The sequence below is a fragment of the Oncorhynchus tshawytscha genome, linkage group LG03 (assembly GCF_018296145.1).
Source record: "Oncorhynchus tshawytscha isolate Ot180627B linkage group LG03, Otsh_v2.0, whole genome shotgun sequence".
NCBI classification, from domain to species: domain Eukaryota; kingdom Metazoa; phylum Chordata; class Actinopteri; order Salmoniformes; family Salmonidae; genus Oncorhynchus; species Oncorhynchus tshawytscha.
The window spans coordinates 10,617,345-10,644,269 of NC_056431.1; the positions used below are offsets into that span (position 1 = coordinate 10,617,345).

General features: G+C 41.7%; 2 protein-coding genes across 3 annotated transcripts; one reads left to right on the forward strand and one right to left on the reverse strand.

Moving 5' to 3' along the window:
• Positions 1-2,582: 2,582 nt before the first annotated feature.
• On the reverse strand, positions 2,583-4,008 carry LOC112227527 (telethonin-like). The gene is made up of 2 exons (XM_024392335.1): positions 3,719-4,008; positions 2,583-3,495 (listed from the first exon to the last, which is right to left on the reverse strand). Exons 1-2 carry the CDS (start codon positions 3,868-3,870, stop codon positions 3,198-3,200), a joined length of 450 nt encoding a protein of 149 aa, XP_024248103.1. The 5' UTR covers positions 3,871-4,008; the 3' UTR covers positions 2,583-3,197.
• A 7,452-nt stretch (positions 4,009-11,460) lies between these two features.
• LOC112227355 (frizzled-6-like) lies at positions 11,461-25,810 on the forward strand. Of its 2 annotated transcripts, none has more exons than XM_024392240.2 (8): positions 11,461-11,723; positions 13,290-13,692; positions 17,033-17,229; positions 17,529-17,937; positions 19,826-20,428; positions 22,856-23,004; positions 23,177-23,608; positions 23,727-25,810. In XM_024392240.2, exons 2-8 carry the CDS (start codon positions 13,507-13,509, stop codon positions 23,881-23,883), a joined length of 2,133 nt encoding a protein of 710 aa, XP_024248008.1. In that variant the 5' UTR covers positions 11,461-11,723; positions 13,290-13,506; the 3' UTR covers positions 23,884-25,810. The 2 variants fall into 2 exon arrangements, with proteins under 2 accessions (XP_024248008.1, XP_024248012.1); XM_024392244.2 differs by having other exon boundaries at positions 13,381-13,692.
• The last annotated feature ends 1,115 nt before the right edge of the window (positions 25,811-26,925 follow it).

Below are 26,925 nucleotides of genomic sequence, written 5' to 3' on the forward strand. Positions count from 1 at the left end.
GGGCACACGTCAGTTTTGTTGCTAAATAACCAACCCATCGATTAGTGAATATGAACCATGTGAACCATGACTAGAGAACTGTGCAGCCATATTTCAGAAGCAGTGCCTTTTTAATAATGGGGTATAACGTCAGACTGTTCAAAAGAGACAAATGTTTACCCATGAAACAGGATCTGGCCTGCCAGCCCAATAAAGTGAGTTAGATAAGGATAGATAAGACAGGTGTGTCTGCCCATGTTTTATCAGCTTCCTGAAAAAAACCTGCAAAGCTCTATTGAGACTCATTGTGTGGCTGTGTGATCAGCAAGGCCTTAGTAGACAATGATGTGTATAAACCCTGAATTGCTAATGATATGCAGTGGCCAGTGAGAGGCTTTGAAGCTACTGGCTGCCATATTGGTACTCCCCAGAAGGAGCCGTTCTCCATAGGAATTAACGGAATTGTACTTTATTTTAAAAAATGTTCAAAGGACAAAATTACATGTATTTAAATATTTCTTTGTTGTAGTCGGGACAGCAACATTTGTAAAAATATTTAAATGCTTTCAGGAATATTTTTTTAGGTGTTGATTTAGAATTTTCAGGTTCAGTTCACTTAATATAATTTAAAAGTATGCATTATGGTGTCTGTAATAGAATATACTTGTCAAAAATACATTTATTTTATAGCATTAAAATGGCTCCGTGGTATCTTAAAAACAGCACCCCCTGACAATATTGAATTAACCCTAGTACTACATTTGGGTAGGTATGGTAATCCTTGAGGCATAGTAATCCTCTATCTGCTGGATCTACGGCCAGGAACAAGTTGTTTCACCCCACCCCAGACAAGGGTGCTGGTTCTAGGCTGAAGCAGTAGCCCGGGGTGCCCAAGGTTCCTATGTGGGAAGGTGGGACAGAGGTGTGGAACTGTAACTGAACTTGAACTAGGAGGACCATGGACGGGACCTCAAGAGATATTTCAGCTTCTGCTAATGTGATGCCTACTCACTCTACCCCTGCCTTTATGTACGTATATGCAAATACCTCATACCCATACACAGTTTATATTTCTGGTACTGCCTGCATATAGCTTCATTATTTTGTATTTTATTGCTCTTGTGACATGTATAATTAGATTTAATTGATTTGACTGGATTTTGACAGCAGTGCTCTGCAGAGTGGGGCAACTACACTGAGTGTACAAACATTAGGAACACCTTTCTAATATTGAGTTACACCCCCTTTTGCCCTCAGAACAGCCTCAATTCGTCAAGGCATGGACTCTATAAGGTGTTGAAAGCGTTCCACGGGGATGCAGGCCCATGTTGACTCCAATGTTTCCCACAGTTGTGTCAAGCTGGCTGGATGTCCTCTGGGTGGTGGACCATTCTTGATACACACAGGAAACTGTTGAGCGTGAAAAACCCAGCAGTGTACTACCATACCCAGTTTAAAGGCACTGAAATATTTTGTCTTGCCCTTTCACCCTCTGAATCACACATACACAATCCATGTCTCAATTGTCTTAAGGCTTAAAAATTCTTATTTAACCTGTTTCCTCACTTTCATCTAAACAGATTGAAGTTGATTTATCAACTGACATCAATAACGGATCATAGCTGTCACCTCGATTCACCTGGTCAGTCTGTCATGGAAAGAGCAGGTGTTCCTACTGTTTTGTACACTCAGTGTATACTGTGTGACACCAAGCTGTTTTTCTGTAGTAACTGTATGTTCATGATGCCACCTTGTGGCATAGATGTTTAACTGTATTATCAAATACAACATTACCACAGAAATGAATTAGTATAGACTACCACAGTATGAGTCATAATACCCATAAAACCTAGTGGTCAAAAAGGGAAATGGTTCCAATAGTTTTCCCACCATTCATTTCCCCCGTAGGGGATTTAGAAACACTTCAAATAAGGGCTTTGTGTATGCATATGTGACATTTTAACAACTGTGTAAAGGTGACTTTTATGTGCTAATGCTAATTATCTGCTAATGTGGCTACCATAAAGAACTACAAATACCATGATAATTTGGATGAGCCTGAAGATTTGAGGCAAAGGTAATATTCTCTGGATTAACTATCTAATGTTAGCTAAATGTAGTAATTAATAAATTGGCTACATTTCTTTAAATTGACAATTCTGTCAACTGTCTTGGGCAAGTTTTAAATTGGCACAATACCTGTTAGAAAAGGTGTCAGCTAGATATGACCTGCAGGAGCTTGCAGGGATTTGCAGTCTTGCATGATGTCTACTTTGATGATAATTAGTATTTTCGAAACTGAGAGTAAATAATGGTGAATATATTGATGAAAGTCAACTTGTCCAAGAGATATTTACATGGTTTTCAAAATGTCTTGCCAGGGTAAGCTTACATGAAACACAGCCCATATTTCCCTATGGGAAAAATGGTGGGAAAACGATTGGAACCATTTCCCTGTTTGACCACTATGTTTTATGGGTATTATAACACCTCCACCGTGGGGCTCTATTACACAGAACCTTTAGAATTTTGTTACTGATGTCAACTATAGGCAAGTCTGTCTGTGAATGAAATTAAATAAACACACCTGTGAAAATACATACTGAATGGGTGGGGGATGAGATCCCATAAATAAATCCTTTGTTTGGATTAATTTTTATTATTTGATGTATTTGTTACATTACAGATCACATCACAGTACACCAGTCAAAATGTTACATGTAGGTATAGGAAAGGCATTTTCATTTCCATCTAGATGCTTCACCACTAGATGGAGACATTAGCTTCTGTTTCCTTGTATCGCAGCACCAGCTAATGTCCATGACAATACCTTATTAAGAGGTCCTACATGAGGTTTGCCAATAAAAAACTTTCCTAGGTTGAATATACTGACCATGATATCTATGATACTGATCAAGAAAATGTTGTCAATTCACTTTATCCTTTCCACATGTTAACAGCTCCCTCAACATAACTTTCACAGCCAGAACTATGTTAAAAGTCTCTTTCTAAAGAAATTAATAATTCCCTTCACCTTTCCCTTTGCCCATTTACACATTGCTGAAATAATTTCCTCTGATTTGACCTCCAACGTCCTGCATTCATTCTTCCTTTTCAACCCCTGAAGGATGTGAAAAGTCACATGTTGGGGATATAAGACTAGATGCCCTGAAGTTAACACGGATAGGTTGGGAGACTTTAGGCAAGTCCTTAGTGATTTAAAAAATCTCCTGTTTATCTAAACATACTCCTTTGGCGATCGTCTCAAACTCCATGATAAACTTGTACTCTGATGGAGAGGGAGATCTGTACAGGTCTTTGGGTGAGGCGGCTTTGCTGGGAGTGTAGATGGGCACACGGAGGGCGTTCTTGTACGGCAGCTGGTACTCCTTCAGCATCCCACCCCTTGTGCCCATCTTGATCCTCTGACTGGGGTTTCTCTGGACCAAGAAAATAACCACCTGTTTCTGCTTATAGGTCTCCTTTCTCGAGGAGTCGTTTTCAAATAATGTGGTCCTGGAGTCAAGCAATAGTGTTTTTTAAAGAGCCGTTTGAAAGTGTCCTGCTGTTCTTAGACACATGATTAGTAAGACCAATATAATCTTTGTGAAAATATGTTAATTTAGTGAATGATGATAATGAATTTGTGGCACACATTGAACATGAACAACAGCACTTGGCTGGAACAGTGATTAAAAGCTCAATTTGATGAAACTATCGATCATGCTAATGTACATACTGTTGTTCTGGTCTCGTTTCCATCACCAAGTCCAGCCAAGTGGCCTGGTAGGACTCCTTCTTCTCCTGGTCCTTCTCCTTTACATCACAATGGACATTTACCAGATACACATCCCCACTGTTTAGACTGTTAATCTTGTGTGTGTAGAGCATAGTGGAGAGAGAGGTGAGAGAGTTGACTAACTCCCTGTTAGATGTGCTAATCTACAGGCTTCTCTGGGACTTGCTTTTGGCTGGAGATGAAGGACAGTTGGTCTGTGTGTGAGGTTGTGTGTTGTACTGTGGTTCTCCAGAGCCTCTTATAATGTTAAGGTTCTATTTTTACCCTACTACATCATACCATTGCCAATGCTGTCACTGTGGTTGGCTCAGGTTGGTTGGTGTTTCAGGTTGGTTCACAGCTGTCCTGTGAGGATGGTAACCAGTTGAAAGAGTGACTAACACCAATTTAATTTCATTGAGTTGGATTAGCATTGTATTAACCACACAAACAGGTTAAAGGTCAGTCATGCGCCTCAGACTTCTCAGATACCTCATAGGCTAAATGCTTCAGGATATTTCTCAAGGTAATATGACCTCTGGTACCAGAGTTGAGCACATAGTATACATTGTATTTAATCTTTCACCCAAATGTCAGAGCCAAAGTACAGGGAACATTTTGATCTTCATCTGAATGTATTTAACATTCATTCATCATTCAGAGTCCATTGTTCTTGTATCATGCGTCAAAGTTTTCATCATCAGTGCATGTATTAGTGGACAGATTTCCCAGGTATTCCTCAGTAAGGGTTGCCCTGTAGTTATATTCGTACAATAATTCCATGTGATGATGTAGAAGTATAGATCCTGGAAATGCTAGCATGCTATCTGGAGGTTTTGCAATAGATGGACCTCTCTTTACATTGTCCTTTAACAATACTGATTTTGTCACTGAACAGATTGACCAGATTTGAGTAGTAAATAATATATTTAAGATATTTTCAACATCAAGGCCTTTTTAGCGATGCCATACATGCTATCTAGATAACTTTCTAAAGAAAACAGAGAATTGTACGAGTTTATGTGTGCCTTTTGTCACACCCTGACCATTGTTTGCTTTGTATATTTCTATGTTTTGGTTGGTCAGGGTGTGAGCTGAGTGGACATTCTATGTTTCATGTCTAGTTTGTCTATTTCTATGTCTGGCCTGATATGGTTCTCAATCAGAGGCAGGTGTTAGTCATTGTCTCTGATTGGGAACCATATTTAGGTAGCCTGGGTTTCACTGTGTGTTTGTGGGTGATTGTTCCTGTCTGTGTTTTCACCAGATAGGGCTGTTTCGGTTTTCGTTACGTTTCCACGTTTGTTGTTTTTTTGTATTGATTCGTGTTTTACGTTTGTTGATTAAACATGGATCGCAATCTACACGCCGCATTTTGGTCCGACTCTCCTTCACCAAAAGAGAACCGTTACACCTTTACTGATCACCAATCATCACTTTGGACAAACAATATGTTATGCCACATTTGTCATAGACAAACTGTGGGTCTCACAAGCAAGTTGTTGTGTATATAGTTCCTTTCTGTTAAACGTGATCTTTGCTTAACACCATTTTAATAACAACATGGTAGATTAATCATTGAAACTAAGAACTGACTATTTAGATGTGATCATTTTCTTCTGATTATAGTTTTAGGGAGGAATACAAACACAACTACACTGAACAAAAATATGCAGTTACAGCTCATATAGGGAAGTCAGTCAATTTAAATAAATTAGGCCCTATTCTATGGATTTCACATGACTGGGCAGGGGTGCAAACCGGATGTGGAGGTCCTGGGTTGGTGTGGTTACACGTGGTTGTGAGGCCGGTTGGACGTACTGCCAAATTCTCAAAACCAACGTTGGAGGTGGCTTATGGTAGAGAAATTAACATTACATTTTCTGGAAACAGCTTTGGTAGATATTACTGGAGTCAGTATGCCAATTGCACGCTCCCTCAAAACTTCAGACATCTGTGGCATTGTGTTGTGTGACAAAACTGCACATTTGTTTGTGGCCTTTTATTGTCCCCAGCATAAGGTGCACATGTGTAATGATCATGTAGTTTAATCAGCTTATTGACATGCCATACCTATCAGGTGGATGGATTATCTTGGCAAAGGAGAAATGCAAGGATGTAAACAAATTTGTGCATAGACTTTGAGAAAAATAAACTTTTTGTGCATATTTTTTATTTAATCTCATGAAACATGGGACCAACACTTTACATGTTGCGTATATATTTTTGTTCAGTATACATTGATAAATCATGGCTGATGGGTCTATGAGACAGTATAATGTCCTCTGATTGAGGAACATCAAGTGCCCGCTGGGGAAATGATTTGGGGTCATTCTGTAAGGTGCATGGGCAGATTTCAGAGTCATTGCCAGATCAACACAGCCTCAGAAACAGACACCCTGGCTGTCAACCTCAGCAGCTATTCCCCAGCCCCAGCCACTTTCTGAAGCTATGTCCCAGCCAGCCCCTGCGCTATTCCCTTTCTGTCCCACTGAAAAGGACACTATGATGAAACAGCTTTATGCCATGAGTTCAGCAGGTAGGCATGTGAGCAATGATTGATGCAGTGATGGAAGATTGAAAATGTCTCCCTGAACTGATATTCTCTGCATACAGTGCCTTGCAAAAGTATTCATCCCCCTTGGCGTTTTTCCTATTTTGTTGCATTACAACCTGTCATTTAAATTGACTTTTATTTGGATTTCATGCAATGGACATAAACAAAATAGTCCAAATTGGAACAGTGAAGTGAAATGAAAAAAAAAACTTGTTTAAAGAAAAAAGAAAAAACTGCATACAGTATGTATTCACCCCTTTGCTATGAAGCCCCCAAATTAGATCTGGTGCAACCAATTACCTTCAGAAGTTACATAATTAGTTCAATAAAGTCCACCTGTGTGAAATCAAAGTGTCACATGATCTCAGTAGATCTCAGTAGACCTGTTCTGAAAGGTCCCAGAGTCTGCAACACCACTAAACAACACCATGAAGACCAAGGAGCTCTCCAAACAAGCCAGGGACAAAGTTGTTGAGAAGTACAGATCAGGGTTGGGTTATAAAAAAATATCAGAAACTTTGAACATCCCACGGAGCACCATTAAATCCATTATTAAAAAATGTCAAGAATACGGCACCACAACAAACCTGCCAAGAGAGGACCGCCAACCAAAACTCATGGACCAGGCAAGGAGGGCATTAATCAGAGGCAACAAAGAGACCAAAGATAACTCTAAAGGAGCTGCAAAGCTCCACAGCGGAGATTGGAGTATCTGTCCATAGGATCACTTTAAGCCTTACACTCCACAGAGCTGGGTTTTACGACAGAGTGGCCATAAAAAAGACATTGCTTAAAGAAATAAATAAGCAAACACATTTGGCATTTGCCAAAAGGCATGTGGGAGGCTCCCCAAACATATAGAAGAAGGTACTCTGGTCAGATTAGGCTAAAATTTAGCTTTTTGGCCATCAAGGAAAATGCTATGTTTGGTGCAAACCCAACACCTCTCATCACCCCGAGAACACTACCCCACAGTGAAGCATGGTGGCAGTGTCATGCTGTGGGGATGTTTTTCATCGGCAGGGACTAGGAAACTGGTCAGAATTGAAGGAATGATGGATGGTGCTAAATACATGTAAATTCTTGAGGGAAAACAGTTTCAGTCTTCAGAGATTTAAGACTGGGATGGAGAATCACATTCCAGCAGGACAATGACCCTAATTATACTGCTGAAGCAACACTTGAGTGGTTTAAGGGGAAACATTTAAATGTCTTGGAATGGCCTAGTCAAAGTCCAGACCTCAATCCAATTGAAAATGTGTGGTATGTCTTGCTGTACACCAGCAGAACCCATCCAACTTGAAGGAAACGGGGGAGTAGTTTTGCCCTGAAGAATGGGCAAAAATTCCAGTGGCCAGATGTGCCAAGTGTATAGTGACATACCTCAAGAGACTTGCAGCTGTAATTGCTGCAAAAGGTGGCATTTTGGAGGGTGAATAGTTGTGCATGCTCAAGTTTTCTGTTTTCTTGTGTTGTTTCTTGTTTGTTTCACAATAAAAAATATGTTGCATCTTCAAAGTGCTAGGCATGTTGTGTAAATCAAATGATACAACCCCCCAAAAATCTATTTTAATTCCAGGTTGTAAGGTAACAAAATAGGAAACATGCCAAGACTTTCGCAAGCCACTGTACCTCATACAAACGTTCCCTCTTTCCAGCATTGAAAATGTACTGTCGATGATTCAGGAACAGAACAGTCAAAGTTGATTATGTCACAATTCAGTGCCACATACCATTGTCAGCAATAGGTGCTGCAGCTGTTATCATGCATTGCTCCAGGCAGCTACATTGGTGTCACAAAGCTTAGTACTTCAAATACATCAGCAATTCTTCAGCCCAACTTCACATGGAAAATTAAATGAACAAGCTGTCACAGGCTATGGCGTGGGTTCTTGGCATTACGCTCTAGCCGTGAGGCTGAAACTTAGTAAGCTGGTATTGGGCAATGACAGTTAACTTGGATTCATCCCAATGAGAACAGCCTGTTCTGTTGAATCCATCATTTCCCAAGGAAAATATGTATGATGCAGCTATCATGGCACTGAAAGTAAATGAGCAAAGGTTCCTTTCAAACAACAACAACAGAGCATAATGTTACTTCTGATTAAATCTAAGATATTGGTTATCTGTTTCCTCGGATAATGCTTTTTATAACTTTATAACATATAAAATATGATTAATCACCCTCCGGGTATGGTATCAAGACTAATTCAAGGTTGAGTAGGCTAAGTATGAAGTGTGTCCTGAAATGTACTGAAATTTCTATTATATGTAAATAGTTTATGATTAGTGAAAGCCATAATGTAGTTATTTTGCTAGATACTTCACCCTATTAGCAGAAATCGTATTTTTTCTAAGTAATTTTAGCTGTCGGCTGTGGCGTTAGCTGTTCGGTCTGAACTGATTCAAACTGATTCACAAATCATGGGAATGTATGGTGCTTTGCAGACTGACTCCCAGAGGCCGGTGTTGCTAGGCAACCCCCTGCACTTGCCGGGCAGGTGGCCTGCTCCCTTCGTGGCTAAAGCCAATGTGAGAAACGTGCCATTAAACATTTGTGCTATGAAACAACATAAATACGTGACTCTGCCCCACAACAATTATTTGCTAGATTCATGATAGTGTTGTTCGACAAAGCAAGGAAAGTAAACTTCAAAACGTTGTGTTTTATTGGAATTTGCAGCTGTTGTTGGTAAGTAATGAATCTGCTAGCTTCTGACATGACTTTCTATATCTTTAAGTGTCTGATATCGCTGATTAAGACATTTCAATTAGGTCTGAATGGTGAGGAAACATGATAGGGTTATTTGACATAGACGGGGAAAACATGACTTAAAGTCCAAGACACGATCCAGTGGGATAATCAGAAGAGGGAAATTAATGTCAAATCAAATCAAATTGTATTTGTCACACACATGGTTAGCAGATGTTAGAGCGAAATGCTTGTGCTTCTAGTTCCGACAATGCAGTAATAACCAACAAGTAATCTAACTAACAATTCCAAAACTACTGTCTTATACACACAAGTGTAAGGGGATGTGCATAAAGATATATGAATGAGTGATGGTACAGAGCGGCATAGGCAAGATACAGTAGATGGTATTGAGTACAGTATATACATATGAGATGAGTATGTAAACAAAGTGGCATAGTTAAAGTGGCTAGTGATACATGTATTACATAAGGATGCAGTCGATGATATAGAGTACAGTATATACGTATACATATGAGATGAATAATGTAGGGTATGTAAACATTATATTAGGTAGCACTGTTTAAAGTGGCTAGTGATATATTTTACATAATTTCCCATCAATTCCCATTATTAAAGTGGCTGGAGTTGAGTCAGTGTGTTGGCAGCAGCCACTCAATGTTAGTGGTGGCTGTTTAACAGTCTGATGGCCTTGAGATAGAAGCTGTTTTTCAGTCTCTCGGTCCCAGCTTTGATGCACCTGTACTGACCTCACCTTCTGGATGATAGCGGGGTGAACAGGCAGTGGCTCGGGTGGTTGTTGTCCTTGATGATCTTTATGGCCTTCCTGTGACATCGGGTGGTGTAGGTGTCCTGGAGGGCAGGTAGTTTGCCCCCGGTGATGCGTTGTGCAGACCTCACTACCCTCTGGAGAGCCTTACGGTTGTGGGCGGAGCAGTTGCCGTACCAGGCGGTGATACAGCCTGACAGGATGCTCTCGATTGTGCATCTGCAGAAGTTTGTGAGTGCTTTTGGTGACAAGCCGAATTTCTTCAGCCTCCTGAGGTTGAAGAGGCGCTGCTGCGCCTTCTTCACGATGCTGTCTGTGTGGGTGGACCAATTCAGTTTGTCTGTGATGTGTACGCCGAGGAACTTAAAACTTACTACCCTCTCCACTACTGTTCCATCGATGTGGATAGGGGGGTGTTCCCTCTGCTGTTTCCTGAAGTCCACAATCATCTCCTTGGTTTTTTTGACGTTGAGTTTGAGGTTATTTTCCTGACACCACACTCCGAGGGCCCTCACCTCCTCCCTGTAGGCCGTCTCGTCGTTGTTGGTAATTTAGTTAAAGATGCAGTCCGGGATCTTAAGCACAACACATTTGTAACATATTGTACGAAGTGGATTCATAACATTTCATACAAATTGCAAAAATGTAACATATCTTACGAAATGAATGACAAAGTACACCATTGGATTACATAGTAAACAAAAAAATGTGTACCCGTTTTGGCTTGTTAGCACTACATTCAAAACTGCTGTCTGAAATTATCCAAAAGTTCTGGAGCATCACTTTAATGCCTGATGACAAACTGAATTATTCAGCTCCATTGTTCCTACAAACCAACGTTAGTGGGCGTAGCGTATCGTTTCGCCGGAGCAAGGAGTTTGAGTAGCTAGGCATCTTTAATTCTGCACCATCAGGATGCAGTGGTCGTCCACTTATGGGTACATGATGGAGGCTACTTGTGTGGAAGAAACAGCTGCTGATGGGACAGCGTGAATATAAGTGTTTTTCAAGTTACAGGTTTTCTAGTAAATCTTTATTTTCTGAAGGCAAGTCAAGTGCTATGCTGCCAGACCCAATCCCCCCAGTTGAGAAAAGAGGAATGGGCAGCACCTTTGACCAAAATGAGATGGTATAGAATGCAGCCGAAATTGTATGCTATTATTGTGTTGATGACATGTGACCCCCTAAACACGACTTCAGTTACTGTAGTGCACTGCCTCTCATTTGTTTTTATAACCTGATAGGCCTACTATCTAGTCGCTAAGTGTCTCAACTCAAGACTTCTCAACTGTATGTGTCAAGATGTTTCCAGACATCAAGATGAAGATGATGGCTAAGTCCTATGCATGACATTTAGATTTTTGTTACCGATTTTTGTCCCCAAAATTGGCTACAAGATGATACACTGTAGGCCTATGCTTCGTATAACCATTCCTGCCATCTGCTGGTGAACCCAGTCAGTCACATAATACAACCATGATCTGCATTTCCTTGTGTCATTTCATCTGCGGCCTTTTTATGTGAATGTTGTATCTTTAATGTTCAACTTGAATTCTCCCCTTACAGTGAAAAATATAATAATTTAAGAAAAATCATAATTTAATTGTACAAAATTGATACAGTGTTATGATGCATGTATTATCTGAGCTCGAGGACTATCCATCTTGGAATGGTACCACTATAAAATACATAATGTTTGTGGCTACACTGTCTACGCTTGATAATAGCACCTGCATATAACAACGGCCAGTATTTTCCCGGATTGTTACTGTAATGGGTGTTGTATCGAACACCGAGACAGACAGGATGTGGAGCTGAAAGAAAGAAGGCGGAGAATAGTTCAAAGTCGCTGGAAACATTGTCGCAAAATCCGAAAGGATTGCAATGGAACGATTACCTTTATGTAGAATAAACTAATAACGAAAAGGTGAGTGTAATTGTGACTTTTCTGTCCTTGTCTAAATAAATGTTACATTCGAAACTTATCGAGGCCCTTTCCAAGCTACTGAAACAGGGATATTTACTAGTCGCACTTCCCGAAGTTGGCTGCCAGACACGGGGAACAAATGGAGATTCCGAATGCCAATTTGGGTAAAACATGAAGAAAGGAACTGTATATTCCCATTCTATTCCATGTAACTGCAGTGTAATTTTCTTAAACCTTTGATAATAGGGTTTATTCTGAAGTAGTTGTTTTTTACTTTAAAAATGAAAAATCTTATGTTTTTTAAATAATTTGACTGGAGTGTACGTGATTTGTAACCAAGTCAAAACATTTTACTATTCAATAGCCTTTTCTCAGTGCTATTTTTGTTAGTAGCCTAATTTGGGAATCGAATATGTTTTTTGTTGGCTAAACTATTCCAAATTTACTGAACATGATAGAAACAGTCACGTGGTTCGCTATATGCCAATCGATACAGTAGCAAAACATTAGATTGTTTGGTAAAATCATAATAATAATCATTAAATCAGTTTTGATTGATTTGTTTATTGTTAAAGCAATTCTCTCCACAACTCAAACATGTAAACATAAACAAAACAACCATACAAAAGTGCATAGGACTATTGCAGCAGATTAAAAAGTGAAATAAGTGATTTATGTTCTGCAGTACAGCAAATTATACACTTATTGAATGCAAACTGCATGCATTCCAGACGGTGCTTTCTGTGAATGATTACCTGTGTGAGATTAGATGGCGTGGCATGCTCCAATCATACATTGTTACATACCAGACTTCACAAGACACTTAAAGCTTTAAGCCTGTATCAACAAGCTGATGTTGTTATTGAATTAGTCTGCAATTCAGTGTGCAATTCCACCACATAATCTATTCTCCACTGCAGAAGAGACTGGACAGATGTATTTCTCACTAGCAATAATCCACTCAGATCAATATGAATTATCTGTGTGTAACCTTTATTTAACTAGGACAAATTATTATTTACAATTACTTTGTAAAGTTTATCAGTAAGGTGTTATAAATATTGACGTTCAAGGCCCAATGCAGTGAAAAAACGTGATATCCTGTGTTTTATACATATTTCCACGCAATGAGATTGGAATAATACTATGAAATTGTGAAAATTATGATAATGCCCTTTTAATGTAAGAGCTGTTTGAAAACACCACCTGAAATTTCAACCTGTTTTTCTGGGATGGTGTTTTTGCCTGCCTGGTGATATCAATTAGTTAATAGAACAATAAGAAAGAGTTCAAAACCTCTCTGCCAATAACAGCTAGTTTTCAGTTTTCCTCTCCCGACTGAGACCACTCCCAGACAGTCCTAGCAAATATCTTTGCTAAGAAGCTACTCATTTTTTTTGGGACCACTTTAATTGAAAACAATCACATTAAGGTACTTAATTGTAACCAGAAATGATTTGAAATTGAGAAAAAAATGCTGCATTGGACCTTTAATGCTTTGGAACCAAACTCCATATTAGCCCTTCAAAACACACCAGATAAATTATACTCTGTTCTTTTTTAAAGCTTGGGATTTCCAAACATGCCACCGTGCTGATGCCGTGGTGGCAGATGGGAATGTTTTATCTGTCGTTACTCCTTTTGTCTCCATGGATAGGACCCCAGCAAGCCTAGAGGAATGTAGATGAAGAGTGATTCGGCCTCCAACATAAAGTTATCCCTCCACTGAACCAAATAGGGCTGTTTATACACAAAGAGTTTAGCCTAGCAACCGGCTGCCACCATGATGATATCCAGGCTGGTCTGGGTGTGCCTGGCACTGATAGGGGCGAGGAGCTGCCACGCCCACAGTCTATTCACCTGTGAACCCATCAAGGTGCATCGCTGCCTGGGGATGCTCTACAACATGACTTTCTTCCCCAACATGATGGAGCACTATGACCAGGACATAGCAGCCAGCAGGATGGAGGTGAGTGTTTTTCACTGTGATAAAACCCTTAGATTTCAGAAACGTCCAGAGTAGTGATGCTGGGCGGGTGGGCAGGTGAGGGCAGCGATCGGTTGAAGAACATGCATTTAGTTTTACTTGCATTTAAGAGCAGTTGGAGGCCACGAAAGGAGAGTTGTATGGCATTGAAGCTCGTCTGGAGGTTAGTTAACACAGTGTCCAAAGAAGGGCCAGAAGTATACAGAATGGCGTCATCTGCGTAGAGGTGGATCAGAGAATCACCAGCCGCAAGAGCGACATCATTGATGTATACAGAGAAGAGAGTCGGCCCAAGAATTGAACCCGGTGGCACCCCCACAGAGACTGCCAGAGGTCCCGACAACAGGCCCTCCGATTTGACACACTGAACTCTGTCTGAGAAGTAGTTGGTGAACCAGGCGAGGCAGTCATTTGAGAAACCAAGGCTGCTGAGTCTGCCGATAAGAATGCGGTGATTGACAGAGTCGAAAGCCTTGGCCAGGTTGATGAATACTGCTGCACAGTATTGTCTTTTGTCGATTGTGATATCGTTTAGGACCTTGAGCGTGGCTGAGGTGCACCCATGACCAGCTCTGAAACCAGATTGCATAGCGGAGAAGGTACGGTGGGATTGGAAATGGTCGGTGATCTGTTTAACTTGGCTTTTGAAGACCTTAGAAAGGCAGGGTAGGATAGATATAGGTTTGTAGCAGTTTGGGTCTAGAGTGTCTCCCCCTTTGAAGAGGGGGATGACCGCGGCAGCTTTCCAATCTTTGGGGATCTCAGACGATACGAGAGGTTGAACAGGCTAGTAATAGGGGTGGCAACCATTGTGGTGGATAATTTTAGAAAGAGAGGGTCCAGATTGTTTAGCCCAGCTGATTTGTAGGGGTTCAGATTTTGCAGCTATTTCAGAACATCAGCTATCTGGATTTGTGTGAAGGAGAAATGGGGGAGGCTTGGGCAAGTTGCTGTGGGGGGTGCAGAGCTGTTGACCGGGGTAGGGGTAGCCAGGTGGAAAGCAAGGCCAGCCGTATCTATTGTAATAGATGCATGCAGTACCTACTGGTGACAGACAATCTGACCAAATGGTCTGTTGGAAAGTGTGCCATAATGGGATCTAGGTATTGTTATGAATTTGACTCTCCTGTTGCTCTTCTGTTCAGTGTTATTCGATAGGATTTTCCGGGTTGAGGACTAGCCCTTTCCTTTAGGGGCATTGTTCCTGTTACGATGTCAATGTGCCAATATTCCTCTAGTATTTGGCAGCTTAGTGGTAACACTTTCAGCACCTGTAAGGAAATAGACCAAAATAGAGTGAAAAACTAGTATATATTTTTAGTATACATTACAAACTCAACTAATGCATTTTGAAGCTAGGATGCCATATTGCGTAGCCAGCCCTTTCCTGCAGTCAAATGACCAAATCGCCGTCTAGTGGCCTCATGGGTGAAATGTTATTCATATTTTCATAATTTAATAATTAATATAAATTTAAAAAATACATTTTTAACTGACAGAAATCCGGTGTTTCTATGTCAAACGATTTAGTTATTTTTCAGTCTTCTGTGATATATATAAAGTGTAATATTGGGATGCAATATTTTTATTTAATACATTTCAACTCTATTTCTGACATGATACAGGTGTTTTCTTTTTCTAAAGCCCATAACCATGTGTGTGAGGTGTATATTTGTTTATGACTACCAAGAAACACTCTGTTTGACCCTGATTTAGCCCACTGCAGTAAAAGGTTAATTGAGTCATTGCTATCCATAGTCAAGGGACCTTGTGTGGAAATCCACAGTAGAGGGATCAAACTTTTTGAATGAGGATATACAGAGTCCCCAATTCCAATACACTCTAAACAGAAAAATACAAGAAACTGCAGATTGTAGACTAAAAAGAGTTCTTTGAGATGGAGTTTGGAACCTCTAAAGAAGTGAAACAAGGACTCATACAGTCGGAGAGCCAGTTCCCCAGCCCCCGTCTAGTTCTGGGCTGCCGCCAGCCTGGAGCTGGGGAAACCTTCAGGGAGAGAACGTTGAATAGTGTGGTTGTTAGATTGGTCCTGTGCTGATGGGGAAATGTTGCTTATACAGTGTAAACATCGGCTGGATTCACTGCCTCCAGCAGTCATAGTTCTTTCTGCATAACTGCATTTGTAAACTGAACAGGACTATTTGATAACATGGCGTATCTGATCCAAACCAAGTGGCCCTTAGATTAAGATGGCAACATGATACAGTCTGTAACCTTTGAAGGATACAGTTATAATTGTTTTGGGAATGATTTGTTGCAGTCGTTTCAGATGGTATCTTAAGCTTTTGTGATATGGTCGTTACTTCGACAAGATCTGTTTATTTGGATAAACTCTGTTAAGCGTGCCTCAACAATGCCAAAAATAACCATTCATGCTTTGGAAAGATATGTTTTCATACTTTGGTAGAAATAACTGTGAACTGTTTAACGGTTGTTAGAGCAGAGCAGCAGCTTTAGTGTGATGGAATGGATACTGAGCAGAAGCCCAACAGTTCTGTCCATTCCAGTCAACATCCCTCTTGACTCCTGGTTTCCAAATAGTCCCAGAGTCATTTCCTGATGCCCACCCCCACCCCCCTCTACTCAAATCTGTTGAAACTGAGACAGCCTGTGAAAGGAATCCTTTGTGTGGCACCATAATACAGTGCATTACAGCCTCTTATGTACTGTAGTCTTTTTAGCTTATCCAACCAAGTCACGTGTACAGGAAAATAAAACTATTCTATTTCTGGATCTGCCCATGGCAAGGGAACTGCATGGGCTGTATTGTGGCCGTGAGGGACGGTATTAACCTCACGTTGACTGACTTTAATTACAAACTGTTGTGATGTCTAGATGAATCTAGTTGAAATCAATATTGGTTGTTTGTATTAAAAACATGCCTGACCAGTTGTTCAACTCCACCCTTACAGGAACATGGTACTAGTATTTGCTAGGGTAGCAAAATTCCGGTAACTTTCCTAGGTTTTCCCAAAATCCTGTTTGGAAGATTCCTGGAATTAGGACAGAAATCCAGAAACTACAAACAGGACTTCTGGAAAACCTTTGAATTGAGGGAAAGATACTGGAATTTTGCAGTCCTAGTATTTCTTGAACCATAAAAATCTGAATGGATCTATGTCTATCTTTTGCTCTCTCTCTCTCTCTCTCTCCCTCCCTTTCTCTCTCTTTCTCCTTCTCCCTCTTTCTCTCTCTCTCCCTCTTTCTCTCTCTCTCCCCCTCTCCCTCTTTCTCTCTCTCTCCCTTTCTCTCTCTTTCTCTTTCACTCCCCCTGTCCCCTTCCCTCCCTCCGTCTCCATAGCCCTTCATGCCGCTGGTCAACCTGCGCTGCTCTCCGGACGTACATCACTTCCTGTGTCAGGCCTTTATCCCAGCATGCACTGAGGACACCAAAGTGATCCGGCCATGTCGCGACCTGTGTGAGAAAGTGAGGTCAGACTGCAGGAAGGACATCAGCACCTTCGGCATCACCTGGCCTCCGGAGCTGCAGTGCGACAGGTAAATGTGACTGACTGAGTTGAACTCAATTCTCCAGGTCTGAGGCCAGGTTACTCATCAACGTGGGCGAGGTTCACTGAACCACAACATCTGTTACATACATAGGCGTGTTGTACTGTGCCAAGTTGTATAGATGAACAGGCACATGCCTGACTTTTTTCAGATTACCAAATAGTAAGCGTTTATAAACTGCTTGCAAACAGCCAGTTGACCAGTTATTACATTTATCAGCACTAAGTTTTGAAATGGTATTAATTTAGTTATGGTTTTGAATCTTTACCCTACTTTTTCTCCTCTAGGTTGGAAGATTGCCTCTACTCTCCAGATGGCTCAGTCCTGCCACCAACCAGAGTGACCACACCCAAGACCTCTCTGTCTGCCAAGAGGGACATGGGCTTCTGGTGCCCCCTTCAGCTGAAGACCCGACCCGGCCAGGGATCCACGTTCCTGGGTGCTGGGGACTGCGCTCCCCCTTGCTCCAACATGTACTTCAAGCCCCATGAGATCGAGTTCGCCAAGACCTTCATCGGGGTGTGCTCCATCGTCTGCCTCTGCGCCACACTCTTCACCTTTCTCACCTTCCTCATCGACGTCAAACGCTTCCGCTACCCCGAACGGCCAATCATCTTCTACGCCGTGTGCTACAGCTTCGTGTCGCTCATCTACTTCATCGGCTTCCTGCTGGGGAACAATGCATCCTGCAACAAGGTCTGTTTATGTCTGTGTCTGAAATGGCAACCAATCCCCTGTATTGTGCACTCCTTTAGACCAGCCCCCAGAGCCCTATGGACCCTGGTCTAAAGTATTGTACTACAGTGCATTCGGAAAGTATTCAGACCACTTTTTCTACATTTCATTACATTAGTCTTATTCAAAAATGATTTTAATAGATTTTTTCCTCATCAATCTACACACAATACCCCATAATGACGAAGCAAAAACAATTTTGCATTTTTTGGGGGGGCAAATGTATTAAAAATACAAATATTATATTTACATAAGTATTCAGACCCTTTACTCAGTACTTTGTTGAAGCACCTTTGGGAGCGATTACAGCCCCGAGTCTTCTAGGGTATGACGCTACCAGCTTGGCGCATCTGTATTTGTGGAGTTTCTTCCAATGTTCTCCGCAGATCCTCTCAAGCTCTGTCAAGTTGGATGAGGTGTGTAGTTGCACTGCTATTTTCAGATCTCTCCAGAGATGTTCGACCGGGTTCAAGTCCGGGACTCTGGCTAGGCCACTCACGGACATTCAGAGACTTGTCCCAAAGCCACTCCTGCATTGTCTTGGCCTTGTGCTTAGGGTCATTGTCCTGTTGGAAGGTGAACCTTTGCCCCAGTCTGAGGTCTTGAGTGCTCTGGAGCAGCTTTTCATCAAGGATCACTCTGTACTTTGTTCTGTTCATCTTTCCCTCGATCTTCACTAGTCTCCCAGTCCCTGTCACTGAAAAACATCTCCACAGAATGATCCTGCCACCACCATGCTTCACCGTAGGGATGGTGCCAGGTTTCCTCCAGATATGACGCTTGGCATTCAGGTCAAAGAGGTCAATCTTGGTTTCATCAGACCAGAGAATCTTGTTAGTCATGGTATGAGAGTCCTTTAGGTGCCTCCTGGCAAATTCCAAGTGGGCTGTCAAGTGCCTTTTACTGAGGAGTGGCGTCTGTCTGGCCACTCTACCATAAAGGCCTGATTGGTGGAGTGCTGCAGAGATGGTTGTCCTTCTGGAACGTTCTCCCATCTCCACAGAGGAACGCTGGAGCTCTGTCAGAGTGACCATCAGTTTCTTGGTCAACTCTCTGACCAAGGCCCTTCTACCCCGATTGCTCAGTTTGGCCGTGGCCAGCCCAAGGAAGAGTCTTGGTGGTTCCAAACTTCTTCAATTTAAGAATGATGGAGGCCACTGTGTTATTGGGGACCTTCAATGCTGCAGAAATGTTTTGGTACCCTTCCCCAGATCTGTGTCTCCACACAATCCTGTCTCGGGAGCTCTACGGACAATTCCTTCGACCTCATGGCTTGGTTTTTGCTCTGACATGCACTGTCAACTGTGGGACCTTATATAGACAGTTCTATGCCTTTCCAAATTATTTCCAATCAATTGAATTTACCACAGGTGGACTCCAATCAAGTTGTATAAACATTCCAAGGAGGATCAATGTAAACAGGATGCACATGATCTCAATTTCGAAAGTCTCAAAGCAAAGGGTCTGAAAACTTATGTAAATAACGTATTTCTGTTTTTAATTTTTAATACATTTTTTCGCTTTGTCATTATGGGGTATTGTGTGTAGATTGAGTAAAAAAATGAATTTAGTCGATTTTAGAATAAGGCTGTAACGTAACAAAATGTAGAAAAAGTGAAGGTGTATGAGTACTTTCCAAATGCACTGTATGTAAGGAATAGGGTGGCATCGGGATACAGCCCATGCCTTGTGATGTCTTATGTCTTATGACGATATCTGAAGTCATGTAGCTATATATTGTGATGTTTTATATGTATGCCAGGTATACTTATTTCCCTAGCAAACTTCTCTATGGGACATAAAAGTAGTCATTCATCCGTTAATCTATTTATTCATTCATTCATTCCAGGCGGTGCACCCGGCTGCCATGGACACGGTAGTGCTGGGCTCCCAGAGTAAAGGCTGTACGTTACTCTTCATGCTACTCTACTTCTTCTCCCTGGCTGGCATCGTCTGGTGGGTCATCCTCACCATCACCTGGTTTCTGGCCGCCGGGCCCAAGTGGAGCTGCGAGGCCATCGAGAAGAAGGCAGTGTGGTTCCACTCTGCCGCCTGGGGGATCCCCGGAGCACTAACCGTCATGCTACTGGCTCTCAACAAGGTGGAGGGAGATAACATCAGCGGGGTGTGCTTCGTGGGGCTCTATGATCTGGACGCGCTGCGGTACTTTGTGCTGGCGCCACTGTGTATCGGGGTTGTGGTTGGGCTGTCTCTGCTCCTGGCTGGGATCGTGTCGCTCAACAACGTGCGTCAGGTGATCCAGCACGATGAGAGGAACCAGGAGAAGCTGAAGAAGTTTATGATCCGTATTGGGGTGTTCAGTGGTCTGTACCTGGTGCCCCTGGTCACTCTGCAGGGGTGTTATATCTATGAACAGAGCCAGCGCTCCACCTGGGAAAACACCTGGATCAATGACCGTTGCCAGGAGTACAGCATTCCCTGCTCACACAAGGTAACACACGCTCAGCACTAGAACATTTTCATAATAATTTGATATCTCTATGAATATATGCTGCTGCAAAATTGATCTAACATTAATAGATGTTAAAAATCATTGCTTTTCTTATGCCTTCTTTCAGCCACAGTAAAATGTATGATTATATTTGGCAGATGTTTAAATGGAAATGGTATCATTAAGCAATAAGGCACGAGGGGGTGTGGTACTCTACAACATCCGTAGAGTATGTCCCTATCTCACGCAGGAAGCGGCGCAGGTCCTAATCCAGGCACTTGTCCTCTCCCGTCTGGACTACTGCAACTCCCTGTTGGCTGGGTTTCCCAATTGTGCCATCAACCCCCTGCAACTTATTCAGAACGCTGCAGCCCACCTGGTTTTACAACTTTCCCAAGTTCTCCCATGTCACCCCACTCCTCAGCACAAGACCATGGTGCTTGCCTACGGAGCACTGCCTCTCCCTACCTATGCTCAAGCCCTACACCCTAACCCGAGCACTCTGTTCTGCCACCTCTGGTCTCTTGGTCATCCCACCCCTATTGAAGGGCAGCTCCTGCTCAGCCCAGTCCAAGCTCTTCTTCTTTTTTATAATAATAAAATATTCCTGAAACAACAAAATTGCACTTGACCCCCCCCACCCTCTTTCTAGCTTTGCTGATAGCTACTTTATTGAGAAAAGGTGTACTTACTGTGATATGTGGTTGTCCCACCTAGCTATCTTAAGAGGAATAATTAAGAGGAATCTCTCTGTATAAGAGCATCTGCTAAATTACTCAAATGTAAATTCTCTCAACCAGCTTCACCTGGAATGCTTTTCCAACAGTCTTGAAGGAGTTCCCACATATGCTGAGCACTTGTTAGCTGCTTTTCCTTAACTCTGTGGTCCGACTCATCCTAAACCATCTCAATTTGGTTGAGGTCGGGAGATTGTGGAGGCCAGGTCATCTGATGCAGCACTCCATCACTCTCCTTCTTGGTAAAATAGCCCTTACACAGCCTGGAGGTGTTGGGTCATTGTCCTGTTGAAAAACAAATTATAGTCCCACTAAGCCAAAACCAGATGGGATGGCGTATAATTGCAGAATGCTATGGGAGCCATGCTGGTTAAGGGTGCCTTGAATTCTAAATAAGTCACAGACAGTGTCACCAGCAAAGCACCCCCACACCCTAACACCTCCTCCTCCATGCTTTACAGTGGGAAATACACATGCAGAGATCATCCGTTCACCCACACCGCATCTCACAACGACACGGCGGTTGGAACTAAAAATCTCTAATTTGGACTCCAGACCAAAGGACATATTTACACCGGTCTAATGTCCATTGCTTGTGTTTCTTGGTGTCCTTTAGTAGTGGTTTATTTGCAGCAATTCGACCATGAAGGCCTAATTCACAGGTCTCATCTGAACAGTTGATGTTGAAATGTCTGTTACTTGAACTCTGTGAAGCATTTATTTGGGCTGCAATTTCGGAGGCTGGAACTAATGAACTTATCCTCTGCATCAGAGGTAACTCTGGGTCTTCCATTCCTGTGGCGGTCCTCATGAGAGCCAGTTTCATCATAGAGCTTGATGGTTTTTGCGACTCATACTTGAAGAAACTTTTAAAATTCTTGACATTTTCCGTATTGACTGACCTGCATGTCTTAAAGGTATGATGGACTGTCGTTTCTCTTTGTTTATTTGAGCTGTTCTTGCCATAATAGGGCCATCTTCTGTATACCACCCCTACCTTGTCACAACACAACTGATTGGCTCAAACACATTAAGAAGGAAAGACATTACACAAATTCACTTTAAACAAGGCATACCTGTTAATTGAAATGCATTCCAGATAACTACCTCATGAAGCTGGTTAAGAAAATGCCAAGAGTGTGCAAAGCTGTCATCCAGGCAAAGGGTGGCTATTTGAAGAATCTCAAATATGAAATATATTTCGATTTTTTGTTGTTGTTGGTTACTACATGATTCAAATCAAATCAAATGTATTTATATAGCCCTTCGTACATCAGCTGATATCTCAAAGTGCTGTACAGAAACCCAGCCTAAAACCCCAAACAGCAAGCAATGCAGGTGTAGAAGCATTATTATTATTATGTTATTTCATAGTTCCGATGTCTTCACTATTATTCTACAATGTAGAAAATAGTCCAACTAAAGACAAACCCTTGAATGTGTAGGTGTTCTAAAACCTTTGACCGGTAGTGTATATGTCTATTATTACACGGCTAATGGCTTGGCCATATACCACAAACCCCCGAGGTGTCTTATTGCTATTATAAACTGGTTACCAACGTAATTAGAACAGTAAAAAGTATTTTTATGTCATACACGTGATGTACCACAGCTTTCAGCCAATCAGCATTCAGGGCTCAAACCACCCGGTTTATAATACAGTTTATAACACTGTAATGTTGTGTTTCAGACTACAGAGTCTGGTCGTCCAGACCTGTCCCTATTCCTTATTAAATACCTGATGACCCTGGTGGTTGGGATCTCAGCTGTGTTCTGGGTCAGCAGCAAGAAGACCTGCTCAGAATGGGCCTACTTCTTCAACAGGAACAGGAAGAAAGAGTAAGGACACTTCACTAATGCCTGTCTCTCAATGGCACCCTAAGGCAAAAGTAGTGCATTATATAAGGAATAGGGTACCATTTGAGAAGCAACTTGGGTTTTACAGTATGCAACATTTACAGATTGCAGATGATATCATTCTACTGTGTTCTAATTCTATTTCTCTATCCAGCCCCATTAGTGAGAGCCGCAGAGTTCTCCAGGAGTCCTGTGAGTTCTTCCTCAAACACAACAGCCGTGTCCAGCACAAGAAGAACCACTACAACCCCGGCTCCCACAAACTGAAGGTCATCTCCAAGTCCATGGGCACCAGCACTGGTGCCTCAGCCACAGGCAACCACGGCACCTCAGCAGTGGGCAACCATGAGGCCATCCGGGGTCAGGCTTCTTTCTCAGAGGCCAGGGGCTCATCTGAGGCCTCCGCCAGGGAGCAGCTGGAGAGGGGCAGCTCCACCCGTGGCTCCAGGCTGAGGGAGAGGGAGAAGCAGCCCAGTGGACAGGCCCTGTCTGGGGGGAGAGAGGGGGCAGAGAGACGTAGTAAAAAGGGCAGCTCCAGCAAGGTTAGCAGCCGCTCAGAGAGCTTCCACAGAGTCCCAGAGGGAAGGTAAAGACAGATACTTTCACCGTTTTGCCCAAGTACTTTCTGACCTACACATAAGTACTTCAAAAGGTTTTGTCCGCTCCACTATTTACAGGTTGTTTTTTACAAACTTGTCTTGTAGGATGACTCCCCGGAGTGAACTATCAGAGACGAGACAGATGCCCAGTGGACAGCACCTGGCTTTAAGCCACTCCCACAGTGGCAGTGTGAAAGGCTCCGTCCCTCACCTGGTTCGCCAGTTACCAGAGGAGAAAAAGGACAAGGAATGCAGCTGTTGAGCCCAACCAGCAGGCTCGTATGATACTTAACACCAACAAAGATGGGTGACTCTGGTCCTCAGGGGCTTGACTGAGTGTCTGCTGGTTTTTGTTCTGTTCTTCCTTTCAAATGAGCAACTGATTTAACCTGTCATACCATACCAGATGTGTACACTCGGAACAATCAGTGATATTAGTGGATCGATTAAGTACCTGAGGGAGAATAGAGAGTTGAGAAAATCCAAAGGACAGGAGTTTTCCTTCACACCACAGAGACGGGAAGGAAGAGACTAGGTGGGCCACCAAGGTCCTAGAGAGTTCCCTTCAGTGACGGACCCAACAGGTGTAGCTACTGTACATCAGTTAGCTTGACTGGATCACTGGACACATCAAGGTGAATGAGGTCAGAGAATCATGCAGCTCTTCAGACCAACAGTTGCATTTCCCTGCTGTAAAACAGTCACTTCGGTTGACATATTGTTTATTTACTTATGAAAGCTGTACTTTTCTGAGGGTAGATTGATATGTAAAGTGTGTAGAATATACACTGGCAATATTTATGTAAACTATTTTATTTTCTATCACTGGACTAGTCTTTACACTGAGTTTAAGCGCTTGAAAATCTGAAAATCGTGAATGTTTCACCAAACAATCAGAACTTCAACGATATCTAGCTGTGGTGGTTAACTGTTTTTATTTTATTTTTGTATTCAAATGGTTAATGTCATGTATATGTAGACAATTCCATCATGAAACAATGAGAAGCAAGCATAGCAGTTCTGTAGTTAAAGTAATTGCAGTAGACAGGAGGTTCTCACTACCAATACAATCAGTATGCTACTCTACTTTTCATTCCTTTTCCATTAGTGTTTTTCAGTATATCTATAAATAGTTACATAAGCATTTTTCAATTTGCTGACTCTCCATTAACTTAATTTCCAGTAAATCTTAGTGGAGCATGTGTTTTTTTATACTACAGTTTTTAGAAGAATGTGCCTTGTGAACTAAATCATGGTTTTCAGATAACCTACTTTTTGTCTGTCTACCTACAGATGCTTTACATGTGTGACAGTCATTCCATGTGCGCATTCATCTCCAGTGAAATATGTGGACAAAGTAACCAGGCTTATTTCTGGCTCTTGACCTTATGTAAGTTGTTGTGGTTGGACATCTCACTACACTAGAGGAGTTACCACTTAGAGATGAACCCAGTGCAAATACTGAGTGATACTGTACAATTTGTACAGAGATCGAATGTCTTTTTTTGGAGTTTATATTTCTGTTACGCAATTATCTTTAAACCAAATATAGTAGTATGTATACCTAACATAACTGATGATACAATATGAAAACACCAGTAGAAAAATCAGAGACGAAATCCAATCCAAAGCATGTACCTAGTTGAGTTGATCTTTTTTGACAAATGTGTGGGTTTTGTTCAGTATTTCAATTGTCATGATTCTTACCGGTAATCCATGAACTGTGTTTGACAGTACACATTTTTCTTGCAAGCATTTTCCCGAAAGGCCTGTTGGGAATAAGTCTTGTACACTGTATTAATAAAAACCATGTATCCATCCATACATACTCACAATAATTTGATAAGTATTTGAATCCCTCCATGCTGAATTGTTTTATTGTCTTTAATCTGACCCTGTCCTTGATCTTCATCCATATCTATTGTATATTATTATGTGGCCATCAGAAGACAAAGGTTCCAGCTAAAGGGAATGTGTTATCTTGCTTCCACTCCTTCACAAATGAATAATATAACCACTACTCATCCTTGATTGCATATAGACTTGTTTAGGCTATAGATTTTTTGTATATATATATTTTAAATTCCCTATACTTTTTTGTGAACTTTTGTAGTCTTATGTTGTATGTACTATTTGATATATATTTTGTATCAATTATATTTCCTTTTAATAAAAGATTATTGAATCAAATAAAATGTCATTTGTCTCATGAATGGATGCCTAGTTTTGTATTCCCCATACAGATAGTGAACCATGTTGTCATGTTTGTGTTAAATTCCGCGTTCAAAACAACTGGGAACTCGGAAATCCGACTGGGAAAAATTATTTCGAACGTTCATCCAACTCGGAATTCCAAGTCGGAAACTCTGGTGTCTTTCTAGAACTCAGACTTTCCGACCTGAAAATAACTGACATCATGATTTGACCTCGTTCTTTTCTGGGTTCCAGTTGTCTTGAAAGCACCAATATACATAACCTATAATTGTTTGTAGTCATCAACATTAATCATCAGCTAGTCTACAGGAAAAATACTTAAGGAAGATTTCAATTAAATAAGCCTCCTTTTCAAAACCCATTGGAGGAGAAGATCAGAGGGGAGGGACCTCTGACTTTCTCATCCAATGGGTTTTGAGTGTTTTATTTTACCATTATTTTACCTGGTAAATTGACTGAGAACACATTCTCATTTACAGCAACGACCTGGGGAATAGTTGGAGAGGAGGGGGATGAATGAGCCAATTGTAAACTGGGGACAGATTGGGAATTTAACCAGGACACCGGGGTTAACACCTCTACTTGTACGATAGGTGCCATGGGATCTTTAGTGACCACAGAGAGTCAGCACCCATTTTAACGTCCCATCCGAAAGACGGCACCCGAAAGAGTGTCCCCAATGAGGTTAGGCGAGAGGACACAAGGAGTATGCCATTGAGTTCTTCCCAATTTCATGAAATAACAGACTAGAATACCCACATATAACTGATTCTATACCATGATGTGGATCTACAATAGTTGAGAAATGACATAGTTCCATTTTCCCAATCTGTTATTAGTGGTGGGGCACAGGGCAGCCCACAACAACTGTAAACAAGCTGAAGCATAATCAATATGTTGGGTTCTATTCAATCTATAACGCTGAAATCATTTCCTATTTTGTTCTTTATTGCTCCTCTATTATTCCTCAAGCAAGGTGGGAGGCCGATGACATCACGATTCCCATCACACCAACTCCTTGAAGTTTGCAGTTGTGTCTAAAAAAACACTATTTTGCTCAGCAACAACAAAATAATCTCCCTTTAGTGTG

Bases quoted from the DNA above. Each gene is read 5' to 3' on its own strand.
- LOC112227527 (XM_024392335.1), bottom strand. From the start codon at position 3,870: ATGCTCTACACACACAAGATTAACAGTCTAAACAGTGGGGATGTGTAT. The intron at 3,496-3,718 runs GTATGTACATTA...GCTTGACTCCAG, and splicing joins GAAACGAGACCAGAACAACA to GACCACATTATTTGAAAACG.
- LOC112227355 (XM_024392240.2), top strand. From the start codon at position 13,507: ATGATGATATCCAGGCTGGTCTGGGTGTGCCTGGCACTGATAGGGGCG. The intron at 17,230-17,528 runs GTAAATGTGACT...TTTCTCCTCTAG, and splicing joins CCGGAGCTGCAGTGCGACAG to GTTGGAAGATTGCCTCTACT. The intron at 23,005-23,176 runs GTAAGGACACTT...TTCTCTATCCAG, and splicing joins AACAGGAACAGGAAGAAAGA to CCCCATTAGTGAGAGCCGCA.